Source organism: Ixodes scapularis, unplaced genomic scaffold, assembly GCF_016920785.2.
Source record: "Ixodes scapularis isolate PalLabHiFi unplaced genomic scaffold, ASM1692078v2 PGA_scaffold7__128_contigs__length_106722199, whole genome shotgun sequence".
Classification (NCBI taxonomy): Eukaryota; Metazoa; Arthropoda; class Arachnida; order Ixodida; family Ixodidae; genus Ixodes; species Ixodes scapularis.
This window is the reverse complement of record NW_024609882.1, coordinates 2516209-2531956: the sequence shown is the minus strand read 5'-3', so window position 1 is coordinate 2531956 and position 15748 is coordinate 2516209. Positions and strand designations below refer to the sequence as shown.

General features: G+C 46.3%; 1 protein-coding gene across 10 annotated transcripts in view; it reads left to right on the top strand.

Moving 5' to 3' along the window:
- LOC8028923 (nuclear receptor coactivator 1) overlaps nucleotides 1-15748 on the top strand; it is a 369377-nt gene that overhangs the window by 187891 nt on the left and 165738 nt on the right. For all 10 annotated transcript variants that reach the window (XM_042286436.1, XM_042286430.1, XM_042286431.1 and 7 more), the window contains exon 3: nucleotides 3347-3448. In XM_042286436.1, the coding sequence (XP_042142370.1) occupies nucleotides 3347-3448 (102 nt within the window). The remainder of the gene's footprint in view (nucleotides 1-3346; nucleotides 3449-15748) is intronic.

Sequence of the window (15748 nt, the reverse complement as noted above, 5' to 3'; positions counted from 1 at the left end):
AAAATGCTATAAAACACAACGAAGTCTCATTTAGTCCTTCTTGAAGCACTCCATTAGAAGCGCCATCCCTATCCCACGGTCTGCCTTTTGGTTTCGTGGCAGAGTAACGAAGGAGGCGGGGTGGTTTCTGAGCGCGTCAAGCGATCTTTCATTGCACTGCCGAGGTCATCTTGCACAAAACTACGTTTCAGCCTTCCTGACGAGAGCCAACCAAAGTGCGTCTCATCAGTCTCCATTGATGGCTGCAGAGCCCACGGATGTCCTCGGTCATAGAGAAGCGAGAACACGCGACAAGTATTTGTCCTTTTTGCGATATTTAATTTTTGTTTGACGTTTCCTTCGTCCCTATAGGATTGTTTCCTTTTGTCAAGAATATAGTCACTCTTGGTGTAGTCGTCGTGTCCTGCCTTTGAGTATATTTTACGCATCTTATAACCCCCTTTTTTTCTGAAGTTTTGTGCATACTGCATGGGGCCTGTTTATCTGGAAAACTTGGGAAACCGAATGGTACAATCACGAAAAAATGTATACAAATCATGTTTTAATGTTTTCCATCGTTTAACATCTGAATGCCGTCACGAGCTTCACTTCCACCTCAGTTTTGCTGAGAATAACCAAGACTGACAACCCTATAACTCTAACTTATCAGATAACTCAGCAATTTAACGTATAAATAACGCTAAAATGACTCGAAACCCGAGAAAACAAGAATCCCGCCACCCTCAAAACAGTTATAATGCAACTAAATGTCAACTAGCTGTGTTTGGAGGTTTGTTTGTCCTTTGTCCGCCTTGTTCCCCTTCTCCGGGGATTATTTTCGTCACCCTCATTACCTGAATTTTTTCCACTAGACAAGACTGAATATCGCTAAATAGACCAATCTCACTAAGCGACCCACGCATGCCTGACGCCGCCATAACTTTAGTAACTTTAGTTTGCAGGAGCATAGCCTCCTCTGCACTCACAAAGCCTGGCAGTTCGACGACGGGGCATAGAGTGCCCGGTCGAAGATTTGGCGCCATTCCATCGCTCGGGAGAAGTGCGTTTCGGCGTCTCGCCGCAGCGGGGCGCCCGTCGCGTGGCTCTCCTCTTATCTGTTGTCTGCCGCTCTACCTTTTCAATTTTGGCGGCCGCTTCTCGTGGCGATCTGCCAGGCTTTGTCAGTATAGAGGAGGCTATGCCTCTATACTCCGTTTTAAGCAGAGATTGCAGTCAATGCCACAAGAACGAGACATCGAGGTCGCCGCTTTGAAGCGTTCTTCCGCAAAACGAGCGCTCGCGCTACAAATACATGTCTAAAAGCCAAAAGCGCGGGCATGCTCGCGCTTTCAGGCTTTGCGTTGGCTCGGTGACGGCGGCAGCGCAGTTTCGAGCAAATTAACACGGAGCGTGGTGTGTTCCTTCCTGCAGGAAGGAACACACCTTTCCGGAGTCTGAGTTCGTTCGTCGGTAACTTCCGTCGCTCGGCGGATGCATGATGCCGAAGATTGCTGCCGTGAGTGTCGAGTGAAAGGCTCTATTGGTGAATACTTCATGGAGATATTATACCAGCCGCTGTGTTATTAAGGCCTGTTGACACATACAGCGCAGCGTTTCATCGGTGTTGTAAAAGACGCCGATGCTAGTGCGCTGATGCTTAACCGAGTTGTCGGTTTAGCGGCGATGCATCGGTGCCGTATCGCCGCTCACCGCTGTGGAACAGCACGTCGGCGATAAGACACGTGCACCACTGTAGAACCACATCGGCGATAGGTTACGTGCGAGTCGGAGCTGCATCAGCGCCGTTTTCCAGCGCCCACTCGGCGCTGCGCTGCATGTGTGGACCGGCCTTTAATCGTCTCAATAGACCCATCTCATCCAACGTTACTCTCACCAGCAAGTTTAGTAAGTCTTTTAGCACGTGCCACAATCTCGCTGGAGCACTGCGCGCGCAGAGCACGAGACGTCTCGGGCACCGCCTGCCTCCTATGAACTAAAGTTAGAATATGGCGGTTTCACGCATGCGCTGAATGCTTGGTGATATCGGTGTATTGAAGTCCCTTCAGTCGCTTGAAAGTTAAGCCGTCGTCGTTATCAGCTGGTAATGGTAACGATTAGTAGTGGTTATCTTGGGGACTCCTTTACATTGGTGAAAGTTTAGTCTAGATATTGTTGCATCTTCATCCGCTTTGCGGGCTGTCAATGTCAAATAATAAAACTCAGGTGGATTTATTTTCATTGTTTTCCGTGAGTTGTGCCCTGCGCATAGAAGGAATTTATTCGTCGGAAATATAGCAGGAGCTCAAGAAAGTATTTTAACACTGCGAAAACAATCATGTATTTTTAGCGAGAAGCCCTTGATTTTGGTGTCAATCTACCAAGTTTCAATTTTTCGTTCCTTTTTTGTTTTCTTTTTTTGCTGAGAGTTGTTACGTTGCAGAACCCTTAAGTAGGAAATCCTCAGCGGCCGGTTTCTGAACGGCAATTTTCTTGCGGAGAAAAAAACAAAATTTTGTGACATATATATATATATATATATATATATATATATATTTTTTTTTTTTGCTTATCCCTTGTATGCTGGGATTCCGTACAAACGTATGGACCTTCATTCAGACGTCTTTGAGTATATCAATTATTCTCTGGGGTTCTTGTGCAACAAGCAGCTAAGTCTATTCAACGCTTCGTGTGCCTCCTTCTCTAAAAAAAAAAAAAAAAACAGTTTTTAAAATTTTGCCACTTCTCCTTAAAAAAAAAAAAAAAGAAAAGAAAATACAACGCCTAAAATAGTGCAAACACGGTGAGTATGCAGGCGAGCTGGTGATAGTTAATCATGATGTGGTGAGGGGAAAAAAAAAAGAAGAAAACTTTAAGTCAAAGAAAAAAGCACAGCAAAAGACGTTTGACAAGTGTTCTCCTGTCAATTTTCCTTCCGCTTTAAAGGAGACAACTTTAAGTAAAGGCGCGTTCACACTCTTGCAACCGAGTACGACCGAGAAAGACTTGTTGGGACCGGATGCACTGAGCGGAGCTGGTCTTAAGAGATCGCAAGAGGCTTAAAAACCGGTTTGGTCTCTCTCGGTCGCACTCGGTTGCAAGAGTGTGAACGGGCCTTAAGTTCTTTCCTTAAAACGTGGGTCTATAAATTAAGTATTGCTCTTGTGCTCATCTAATAGAGCGCAATTCAGACGTCAGGTCAGGGTCGCGTCACGTGGAACCCTGCGCATGCGTCATACCGATAGCAGCGCCACCCTAGCGGCGTGTAAAGCCGTGCAAAAATGTAACTTAAGAAAAAACTTTTTTTTTATTATTAGCAATTGATGTAGTACAAGGCTTATTCTTGATCGGATTTCTTCTCCCTCTCCAGGGCCTGTGTGGAATCCAGGGCTACGACGACTTCCACGCCTCGAGATTCCATCTTTGCAGAAGACGTGGAGGCCTGCTGCGACGGCTACGGCGCCTCCATGTCGTGAGTTGCGCACGCGCATTCCCTTACTTCTTTTTCAGTACCAAAACACTCGAAGTTACACGCGTACGCAGGTTTTGCAAGTACGCCCTCTCGGCGCCGTCCCCTTGCTGCTGGTGTGTGTGTGTGTAAGTCGTCTGATAGGTCAAGAGCCTCGCTGAGGCGTGCCCACAGTTGCCATACTGGCTCCTCATCGATGCGTTTTCCGCACACGAGGGCCAGACCATAGCCTTTTGAAGCGTGGCAGCATATGTAGAAGTCTATAGAAAGAGATGCGATCGGAAGGCGGATTCGAACCTGCCTCCTCGTTTGCGGCCTCCGTCCTCTGATACTGCCAGTTCCCAGAATTCCATTCGTCGTTGGGGCGCGTCACGCTTCGCAAAATGGCTCGGAGCTTTCATCTGTTGTACTTGCTTTTCTTGTGTCCTTAATTTTTTTTTTTTTTTTTTTTATTACGAAACAGTATTAACCGATTCAGCTTTCAGCACTTCTCTCGTTGGAGATCTGAGTATCGAAGTTATTGATTAGCATTTGGTGACCACTCCCATCTCCAGTTATTTACGCTGTAGTAATCTTAGGAAACAGCTTTGTCGAAATGGCTTTGAGCATGAATGCTTCGATCACTGGGTTTTGAAGGAGTATGCTTAACTGCAACGAGTGACAAAATCTGCTGAAGTCATCATAACGGTTATATCTTTGCAAATTGTGATAAAAACATCTTGAGTATAACGCGAATTTATTATCATGGGAGAAAATCTGGTGAAGCCATTATAAGGGTTTTATATTTCTAAATATTAACCGAAGTTATAAGCACCTTTTGTTGAAATGTGAACCGATTTTCTTTTCTTTTATCAGCTGTGAAATTTAATTTCTTTCGTAAAAGTCATTTAAAACGTAAAGCCGGGTCACACTGCTCATCCATCATACAAACTTACAGTCTGCAAATACGAGTCACCGCAACACCCGTGGATGCCGCGTGCCAAGTTTCTCCTTGAACTCATTCCCATGCGGCATTCGAAGCACGAATCTCGCGGTGACTCGCGTTCGAATCTGTTGGCAGACTCTCTTTTGCATGATGTAGAAGCAGTGTGACCCTGGCCTTAGAAACACCTCTCGGCGACCCATGCTGGTGACATTTAATACGTGGGCGCGATGATCCGATATAGTACTTCGTGTATCCCAGGAATTAAGAATTGCGAAGTTGGTTCTTGTGAATTAGAAATAAGTGGGGAATACGCTTCAGAGTTAATGACGTCATGTTCTTCTTTCAGCGTTTTCAGAAAGGCGAAAAGGCAAACAAAATGATAAGCGTTCGATTGAGCTGGCGAAAGTGAAATCCTGTCTCAGCAACTAATATCACGGTGTAAGAGTTCTGTTCCCTTACTAAGTTTGAGCTCAGTGAGATTGACTAACTGACAGGAATAACCACATTCTTCTTCTATGCAGTCTGTGGCAATAATAAAGCATGAACACGTGATGAATAAGCCTTCCCTGTGTCTAAACTCTAAATTAAAAAAAACTCAAAATTTTGACCTGTAACTTTTATATAAACCTTAAGTTAATTTCACAGTTTTCCGATATTTCTATAGATAAGTTACTTTTTACAGTGGAGCTGTTAAGGGCTAGTTTCCTCAGTTTCGTGTCCGGTACCAAACAGATGTCGACACAAAACTACACAAAACTCTGGACAGCTACCGCCATCTATGAGCGACGGTGGCCACCAGACAACCAGCCTGGTTGCCGCCGTCGCTCATGGATGGCAGCAACCTTTCCAGCTATCATAGTAGAATGGATAGTTGTTGGTGGGAATTTATCGTAGGAAACAGCGCTCAAAACAGACGAGGACGAAGAAGAAACACACAAGACGAGCGTACAGCCGAACTGGAAAGGCTAAAAGTTTTTTTTTTTTTTTTCAGCTTCTGTTATTTGTTTCTCTATTTCTTTTTTATTAAAAAATTTCGTGTGTTTGTTTTTGTTGTTTTTTTCGCTGTTTTTCTAAGGTTCTATGGACCTTGTAATGTATAAGTTTTGTAAACTAGATCGGGATTTTCTTTTTAGTTTTCTGACATAATTGCCGCGATGCTTTCTACGTTCCTGGATAGACTTTCTTATTATAAATAGCTGTTCTTGAAGCCAGAGGATTGTGTGGAAAACGCTTTATGCTCTCTCTCTCATTTCTCGTGCTCACGGGACACTGAAACAATTTCCTGTTTCTGTAAGTTGAGCTGTCCTTGAGACGTCCGTGTTGCGACCCAGGTAACGCCAGTCTCGTCTGCCTCTCACCGTGCGCATTGCAACAACAACTGCTTAATTAAGAAACGCCGGACGTGCCGACCCTCGAACATCCCATTATCGTTCCGCGTCCAGTCAGATTGCGCCTTATACCGATAAGAACGCCGAAACACCAATCACGACGCGGGAACACGATAAGCCCCGCCCCGCTTTTCTTGAGCTGTCGAAAAAAAAAACATCGTGCGGGCAAAGCTGTTGCTCCCGCCCGTTCCTCCACCCGCTATTTATTGACCATAACCCAAGAGAAAAAATTGAGCCATTCTTAACTCGCTTTATTATCTTGCAGCTAGTATATATATATATATAGACTTACTCGAGCCAAGTAAAGAAGAAAAAGAAATACCCATACCGTCTTGAGGGTTTGAATCTCAACGAGATCTGCCTGCGGATACAGGTGCTGCGAGTAGATTTCGGTCGTCCCTCGGTCGTTCAGTTGTCATCGGCGAACAACGAAGAGTCTGACGGGGCACTGTCTCTCGGGTAAACAATTCCGCCCTGTCATATGCGTGTTGTCGTTCGTCTCGAGTCCTTTGTCCTTCGACTCGCCTCTCGGGTTCGTCGACACAAAGACAAACTTCCGCCGATTCGCCGACAAATTAGAAGAGTGTTCCGTCAGTGTATACAGACGTCTACGCGCACTACAGGTGGGAAAGGTGAGGTACACATCTGCTTCAAATGCGCGCATATGCTTTGAGCAAGGATACACACTGTCTGAAGCGCGTGTTTCTTTCTTGTGTCCTGTTACATTGCTCGTACAAAAACTGTCAGCAGTCACGTCTACACATGCATGCATGAAGGCGTGCTCGAGGCGCGTTCGCAGATAATTTTGTCGTCGGGTTTGTAGTCGTTGTCTTTTGTGCAGTGTTGGCGGTAACGTGTTACAAGTAACGGCGTTACCGGTAACAGGTTAATTTTTCTGTAACCTATAGTAACCCACACCCGTGAGCGATATGAGGGTGAACAGCCCTCTTCTTGTTTTTGACGCTCCTGCAAGTTTTGGAACTAGCTTTGTTCCAGAAGAGGGCTAGGACGCAAAGTTTAGACCCCCTAAGCCACGTACCATTTGAAACGTTGAGAGTTAATATAGCTTTAGGGAGCCGTAAAACAGGCAAGAAACCAGGTAAAGTGTTCGCCTTCATATTGCCGGCTGGTGTACGTGTTATTATTTTTTTTTTCCATAAGACAGTTACGGGTAACGTACTGGCTTTACTCATTTCGAGTAATGGGTAACGTCGTTGCGTTACTCGTTACACATTTTTCCCAAAACCTAAAAAAAAAGGACGCTTAAATTTTTTTTCTGTGTTTTCTATACTCTGTTTTACCCTTAGTCGAGACGCAGCCTATTCGCTATACGAGTCGATGAAAGCAAGCAGACAATTTCAGAAGGACACCGCCACGGTGTCCGCCATGTTGATGTACGCGTTCGATCATCGCTAAACCAATCATAAACAATAACAAAAAAAAATCCCAGTGACTTGCGTTTTTTGACGCTGGTTGATAGGTCCCGTTAGCTCGTATAGTTTTGGCTGCGTCTGAACATTAGCTGAATCGGAGTATAGACGCCAAGTCATCGATTATGGCACTCATTCCAGATACCTTCAAAATTTTTTACTCTCTTTAAACGCCCACGCCTTTTGTTGCCATGTCAAAAAACGCTGTTGCCAAAAAGAAAAGGAAAACGGGTGGTACCGTCAATTTATAAAGAAAAAGTAACGCGACACTAGCGTGCGTTACTTTTTTACCGGTAACAGTAGCGCGTTTCTTTTGTTTTGAGATAAGGTCGGTCTGTAACGCGTTCTCTTGATTTACTGGTAACGAGTAACCTATTTCGTTACTTTTTTCGGTGACGCTTGCAACACGGTTTTTGTGTGATATAGGAACAGTGTGGGGGCTGCGGCTTTAGGGTAGCGAGCAGTTGGCAAAATTGAATGGAATTTCCGTATGATGACGTCATCTTCGAGGTTGACCAATCAGTGCCTGCCACCCCTGGCGCAGCGCGGTGCACGGGCGACGTAGTCAATATCGCCAGCTCAACTGCCGATCACGAGGGAGTCGATGGAAATGACATGACATTGTGCCGTTTGGTAGGAGTAGCGTTTTTGGCTTTTCTTGGTGAATTTTGTGAATTGCGAGGCTTTTCACTAAGACAGCCGATTCTTCGGGCTTTCTGCAGAAAACAAGCTTTTTTTTTTTAGACTTCGTACGTACTTTATTTAGTCAACCTTCTGTGTTAGACAAAGGTTCACTATTCGTTTCTGAGCACACTTTTGTAAAGGTGCAGTACATTTTTAAACAAATATTTTATTACGTCCTCCTCTATTCTGTTCGTGTCTCTACCGATACCTTATCTTGACCGTACTTTTGTATCACTATCATCCGGGCGTTTCTGCGAATACTTGAAAAAAATACCTACAAAAAGGGTCGTTAAGAAAAAAAATAAAGGCCAGCTACTGAAGACGTCGGATATCGCATATAACATATTAATTAGCAAAAGCTAATTAACTTTTAAATTAGTGGAAGTAGACGCGTGAGTTCAGTTAAAAGCTGGCTGAGCGTCATCGGAAGCCCCTAAATTGTTTTATTTTTCGGGTGGCTCGAAGAACATGGGAAGCCCGCGGATGAGCTAATGTTGTCACTCGTAGAGCAGGCATGAAAGGCTGGCGATGTGAGAACGACCAATGATCTTCTTATCATCCTCTTATCTAATCTTTACGCTGACTCGGAGAATCGACGCGTCGACTTCCACGAGCGCAACGAAAAGTGCGATTGAAAAATACATTTTCGAAAACATTTTATTTCTTGACAGGCGAGTCTAAACTCCGCTCTCGTAGCTTGTATTCATACACTGCAATGTCGAACTTTACGCCTTTTCCTGTTTTTCCACACACGCCGTTTCAACAGCCGCACCATCGTAATGGGTCGAGCCAACACCACCTAGACAGAAGGCCTCCGAATGGTTTCCTCTTCCTCTATGAAACGTCATCACAGTCGGATCGCGCTCGGTCGGCTATTGGACCCGAGCCCGACCTTCGACGCGCTGATTGGCCACGAGCCGCAGCCGAACACTGACGCAGCACTCGTGCCCAATCTCTCGTCGATCGATCTGACTATGATGACGGGTGTGGAGGCCTTCTGTCTAGGTGGTGTTGGTCGAGCTCGAATGCTTTCCTTTTAGACCGCGCTGCCTTTTGCGCACGCGCCCGCTTACACACAAAGTGCCGGACTTCTGAGTAGGCTACGCTCGTTGGTAGTTCTCCGCTGCGCTTACACAGGGACAGGCGCGGATCCAAGGGGGGGGGGGGGGGGGGGGGGGGGGGGCGACGGGGGCGGCCGCCCCTTTCCCCCCCAAACGAAGTTGACCCCGCCCCCCCTTCCCCTTTCTCGGAGGGCAATTTGACATGGGTGGACCACCCAGTGCACACGAAAGAATGGGAAAATATCATCTTTACAAATTTTCCGCCCCCCCCCCAAAAAAAAAAAATAATAATAATAATAAAAACGGAGTTCTGGATCCGCCTCTGCACAGGGAAGCACACGAGTGAGCTATAAAGCAAACCACGTCTGCATTCTTTTTTTTCTTTAATTTTTTACTCAGTATCTATTTTGTGGAAAGCAATTCACTTCCAAAATCTACTCTCACCTCGCACCCTCCCAGCTACGAGAAACCTAATTTTCTATACAATGTGTTACTTTTTAAACTGAACACATTTGTTTAAAAAAAAAATAATGCCGTGAAAGCTACTCCAATGCGGTTTGTGCAGGTGACGATCAGTCGGCTGATTAACTAAAATATGCTCAGTAACGTTTTAATTACTGAAAATAAACGTAGGATTATAGTTGCAAATTTGCTGAGCGTCATTTCTAACGACTAACTCAGTCATTATCAGAAAGACTTGGGACGCTAAAGTTGCCACTCGTGCACGAGGAGCAAGGCCACCAATGTGATAATGCGCCCTCGCGGTTTTTCCGTCCTTTATCGTAGCCCCAGCCTTGTACCTGCTTAATCAGTGGTCGCTTTAGCGCACTACTGTACTTTCCCCGTGCTCAGGGTCTTTCCAAAAATGTCTAATCTAGGAATTTTAGATGACGCTCAGCAAGTTTCTAATTAAAACCATGTGCCTACTCTCTCAAATTAAAAAGATAATTAACAAATGTAAGTTAATTATCCGACTTATCTTGACCATACCCCCCCCCCCCTTTCCCCAATTATGTCCCCTGATCACATACCTCATCTGCACAAACCGCATTTGTGTCGCTTTCACGGCTTTTTTTTTTTCTTTCTTTTTAATCTGGTAATTCGTTTACGCTTAAAAAGACACAGCCTGTATAATCACGTATACGCGTTGAGTGCGTTATGCCTATGTGGGTTTCTAACAATAGGCGTATTAGACTCAATACACATTGCACCTGACATTTCATCTCGCTAAGATCTGCACCGCCGATGGGCAGAAGCACGTGAACGTTCCTTCTAGACCCACTAAGTGGGCTGCTATTCAGAGTAGGTACGCTGCAGCCATCTTAAACTTTGAAAATAGTGTTGCCAGTAAGCGTTATCTGAATTCGCAAGAAACGGTTTTCCGTCCTCTATAAACATTTTAAGCGGTCCGCGACCGAGCAAAGCGATGTCGCTTGGACTTCCTGGCACCGCGTCTCAAGGTCATGAAGCCCTATTTCTTACGGTCACACGACACCGATCTCGCGTATACGGTACTTGGAAAAAAAAATGTAATCGATTACAATGACAATTTCTATTGGTTCAAAGGTACTCACTTGCAATACTCGATTCCTTGGGAAAAAGAGTGCCCGTTACTTGAAGAAGTGACCGTTATTTTTTTCGATTCTTCAAATTTTCGAAACGACACATTCTTAGTCCATTAATGTTGGTAAACCGTCCTATTGTCTGAGAGTAGGTTCGACGTTTCCTTGTAGAAAACTTGCACAAACAAGGGGAGCCATAGAAATGGCAGGGAAAGAATAGAAACTGTTACAAGTACTCTTAGTACTGCCAACATTGTAACATTCTTACAAAATTACTTCAGAAACTGTTCGATTACGATCGAGTAATTCGAATATTTGTAAATGAGTACTGTACAAATCTGTTTTAAACTCGCGCGGCAATAAATTGGATTCTATGGCTCGTAGAGTCGTCTGCGGTCCATCGCAAGATGAAAGGGAATATAGACTTCAAGGCCGGAGCGTTAACTTCTACTACGTCATCTACAAGAGGCCAGCGCTGTGGGCACAGATTGGCCACGGCCGGTATTCGTGTCCAATCAGCGAGAACACGACTGCCAACCGAACGCCGACGCGGCATTCGCGTCCAATCGGCGCCCAGCGCTGGCCTCTCGTTTATGCCGTGGCAGAAGCCAGCCTTAACCCGCATTCCCAGCGAAGATCTGGCGCTCGTGTTGTTGGCTTCCGGAGCGTAGACTCCGGCACTCGCGACACGCATTTCCACGGGGCCGTAGTCGTCGTCGGCGTGCCCCGCGGTGGCCGTCCGGCTAGCCCCGTTCTCTCGGGGACGGTATTTCTGGGTTAGCGCGGCAACGCCCTTCTCCAAAATAAACAGCGCTGGCTCGGAGCCAGCGCGCCAACAACTCAAGGCTCTGTGTACGCGTTGCGAGCGAAAGAGAGCCACCCCGCCTCTGCGCCGAGCGCGAACCAACAGCTGAACCGCCGCAGCTGCAACAAAAACAGAGCGTTCAATTTTTGTTTCTCGCTTTTTTTATTTTCTCTGTACGGTGCGCGTACCCGTGCACGGGCCTTTACGAGGATTTTGACTGTGCCTTGAGACGACCAGCCCTTTTTATAAATTGCCGGTGCTTAAGTCATTGGATCTTGGGAAGGTAGCGTCAAGGTGCCCGCATGATCGCCATTTTGGTGCACATAATGAGCAGTTTCTCCTTGTCTCCTTCAGTCTTGGTTAGCCGATCGAAATTCGCGGTGTCAGGTCGCTCTATAAGGAGTATTCACCGGGCGCCATATTTGTGGGTGCTGTCTAGAGCGCACGCTCAGAACGAGCCCACATTAATAGGCTGCTGAGACCGGCAATCCTGATGGTGTGGAATGCACGTTGCAAAAGAACCGTGGAAGCTCGCCATCAGCACGCGCTCAGCATTCGCGCACACAGCTATGGCCGCCAGTGAATACTTCCTATAAAAGCGTTTCTTGTACACCGAGGCCACACTGTACCGAGGCTTTGTTAGACCGGAAGTCGATTACGTTATCCACACACCGGTTGTATAAGCGCAGATCTCCGCATCGTCATCACATGCAGTGTCGGAGCTTGGCGGCGCTCAAAAATAATTTCCTTGTCACGAAATACCCACGAAGGACTATATCTCTGTTAGAGGCCCGGGGAGATAAGCCCGATTGGTGTTGACTGGATTTACAGTGCCATCGACGCTTATATTGCCGAGGAACGCTTTCAACACGATGTCGCTCCATCGGTATCCTGGGTACCAAATGACCCCTGCGAAGCTTCGAACTATACCGAAATGGCGATCGTCATGGCAACGGAGATTTGGATCGTCTCTATGTTTGTATACGTTTGTGTCCAGCCAGAAGACGGTGAAGGCAATGGCGCTAATTTCCCACGATCCAGTGACTTTGGTCTGGGCGGGAGGTTTAATTTGTTTGTTTGTTTGTGTGTGTGTGTATATATGTGTGTGCGTGTGTGTGGGTGAGAGAGAGAGAAAGAAAGAGAGAGAAACATCTGTGCTCGTGCGCGGAACGAGCGAGCACGACCAAGGCCGGCTTGCTCGAAACAGCGTCTCTGCTGAAACTGGTTGAGATAAAGCACAGCCAAAGCCAGCGCACGAGCTGAGCGGGACTCATACCGCGTCTCAAGACGCTCGCACGACCCTGCCTTTGCAGTGCTTTCTTTCACTCAGTCTCGGCTGAGACGCTGTTCACCCTTAAAGGGGCGATGAAACGATTTTTGTATTTTGCGCAAATACCGCTTAGGATGGATCCCTGACGTTAATGACCTGTGAAATACACATTCGTTTTTCAACACACGCAATCAAAGTCGCAGAAAAAAAATAGAGAAAAACGAGCAGAGTTCACCCCTTTAACTCGCAGCCAGAACAAGCGGGCACGTGATCTGGAGCCGATTATATGCCGCCAGTGTTGATCATAGCCATGCGCTGGGGTTGACGAGGCACAGGACACGCGCTGAGTTCCAGACATTGTTGTGGTTCGGCTGGTGTCGTGATTGCAGCGATTGGACACAGGACATTACCCGAGTGTTTCTCGAGCTATCGATTATTACGAGCCCAAATCGAGTGTCCACGCCATGCTCGGGTCTAATCTATGAGCCGCATTCAAATATCGTCACTGGGCGGTACTGCTACCGCCCAGCTACGTCATCAGGTTTCGCGAAGGAGAGGTTGAATGAAAACGCTCGGTTTTGTCCTCGAAATTACAGCGCAACAAAGGAGTTTCTTGGTCAGTGGCGTTGCGTGCCAGTATCCTTGAGTCCCACTAGTTCCAGTAAGCTCGTGTAAAGTGAAAAACATTCCAATTGAATATCGTTGCACCGCCCCTTTAAGCCGTAACTGCCGCCACAGCTATAGAAGCGCGACCTAGCCCGCGTTCCTGGCTCTGGGAGATGCATTTCTAGCACGAGCGCTCGTTCTGCGGAAGAACGCTTCAAAGCAGCCACCTCGGGTTCTCGCGCCTGTGCCATTGGCTGCAGTCTCAACTTAAGGGTGAACGAAGTATAGCAAGTCGACGCAGTTCGCTCGAAGGAATGCCCATACCGAACGAGTCCTCGTATGGCGAAAGCACGTCCTTCCGTTACCAGTAGCTCCCAAACCGGCAACTCGGAAAATGGCTGATTTTATGACCGGTCTGAAGTCCCCAAATTGATATTCCTATCGCCATATCTGTATAAGGCGTTTGGTAGAGAAAATATGATGCATGCTTAGCCGATGCACTGCCGGTTGCCCGGTGTTGCTCTTTGGAAACCAAACTTATTTAAAGAATATCTGTATTGTATCTGCCCAGTGAACGACCTCGTAAGAATCACGCAACCTTGGTTAAAACGAATCCTTGAGGTTTGTCCTAGCCAGCCACTGCATTCGAGGCTAAGCAGAAGGAGAAAATAAGCGCATAGCTATGAGAAAGCACAGCAATGTAATAATGGCGATGAATAATTTTTCTGACACGGATACGTAAATATGGCGTATAGCATATGTCTCGATGTATACATGCATTCGCTCCTCCGTATCTGTCGCCACTACATCGCATCCGCCACTTTACTTAAGCGGTACCCCACCACGAGTACTTATACATTCCAGAGATGATAATAAGTTTTATTTTGGTGCTTCCACAAACAGCACTAAGCCCAAGAAGTGGTACACTCTCATAGATACCTCCACAAATCAAAAACGAAACGCCAGAGACGTAGCAAAGTTGGCGTAAGGGCTTGGGAAGATTCACTTTGGAAAAAAAAAAAAGAGTACTTTTTAGTACGCTTTCGTCCAAAAGTCATAGGCTTCTCCGTCACGACTCGAGTACGACTTAAGTCCCTGAGGTCGACGCCCCGCACGGAATCCAACTGCGCATGCGCGCAGTTGGATTCCGGTATTCTTCTTTCAGCCCGTTCCGCGGCCGGCTGTTTTTAAACTAGAAATAATCCGCGTCCGGTTCAGCAAACGCTAACAACCTGCATGCGTTCGCGGTCATGGCCGCGCTTCTATTTTTATACGAGCCCCGAGTGCATTGGCACGGTTTCTGCATTTCGAAGTCAAGAACGCGTATACGGAGAGAGACGCCCGCGAATTCGATACATTTCACTGGCTTCCTTTCCGTCGAAAAGGGGTCGATTTCGAGGAGATAAAAGGTTAGTGATATCGCCAGCTTAAATTTCGCGAAGCCTCCTTTAAACCGAGGTCAGAGTGCTACATCATTCGAAATACACGGTGTTGGATGCAGGCATGATGGCAGAATTGTCCCGCCTCAAGCGCGTTCCAAGCACGTGTGCTTCATACATGCAGCCAACATGTCTGGAGACAACTTTTGTGTGGCCAATGTTTGCCAGAACGTTCACACAAGGAAGGCCACAGACAGTGTCTCTAGACTGCCTTTTGCATGAGCAGTGTAACCGAGGTTTTAGCTTAGGACTATCTGCTTAAAGGCCGACGACCAGACCCGAGATTCTGCAAGGCAGAAGATCCTCCTCGCCATGGGGGAGGAGGAAACAGGCAACGGTGGACAGGGTAGAAGGGGGAGAGGAGGAAGAGGGGGAAAAAGTGGAAAGCGCGACCTGGTCGTCGGTCTTTAACGGGAACAAAATGGGACTGTCTATTTTCGGATATTTGACACGTATTTGCTATTTTTCATTTTTTTATTTTTATTTATTTTTTTTTTTTTTTGGGGGGGGGGGGGGGGGGGTTAGAGGGGAGAAAAGGGGGGTATCCCTCGTTACTTTCCCAAAGGACTGTGCACGCCGAAAAGCTGGACGTGCATCATGCTTATGAAAATCGCAGGAAAAACCAAGAGTACATGACGAAAATTCCTAAAATTAGTATATTCCAGGTAAAAACATCATTTTTCCGAGACCGCGTTACTCGTGCAGAAAATACCCGATGCTTACTAATTAGTTTGCTAAACGTTTAAAAGTGACTAATTATTTTTCTAAATATTTAAAAGTGACTAATTAACTTTTTAACTAGTGAAAATAGACATATGGCTCCAATTAGAAACTTGCTGAGCTTCATCGAAAACCACTCAATCAATACTCTTCAGAAGGACTTTGAGCGCGTGAGAAGCGTAGTAGTGCGGTAAAGTGTCCACTCCTGGAGCAGGTACATCTACAAGGCTGGCGCTCTGATAAGAGACGCAAATATCGCGCGGGCGCCTTGTTAGACTGCTAGCCTTGTACCCGCTCCAGGTATGGTAACTATATATATATATGTATATATAATGGGAGTGGACGGAAGATTGACAAGTGCAACCGTATTAATATTGTGAACGAGGAAGGGAGAAAGTGATTATTGAATTTAT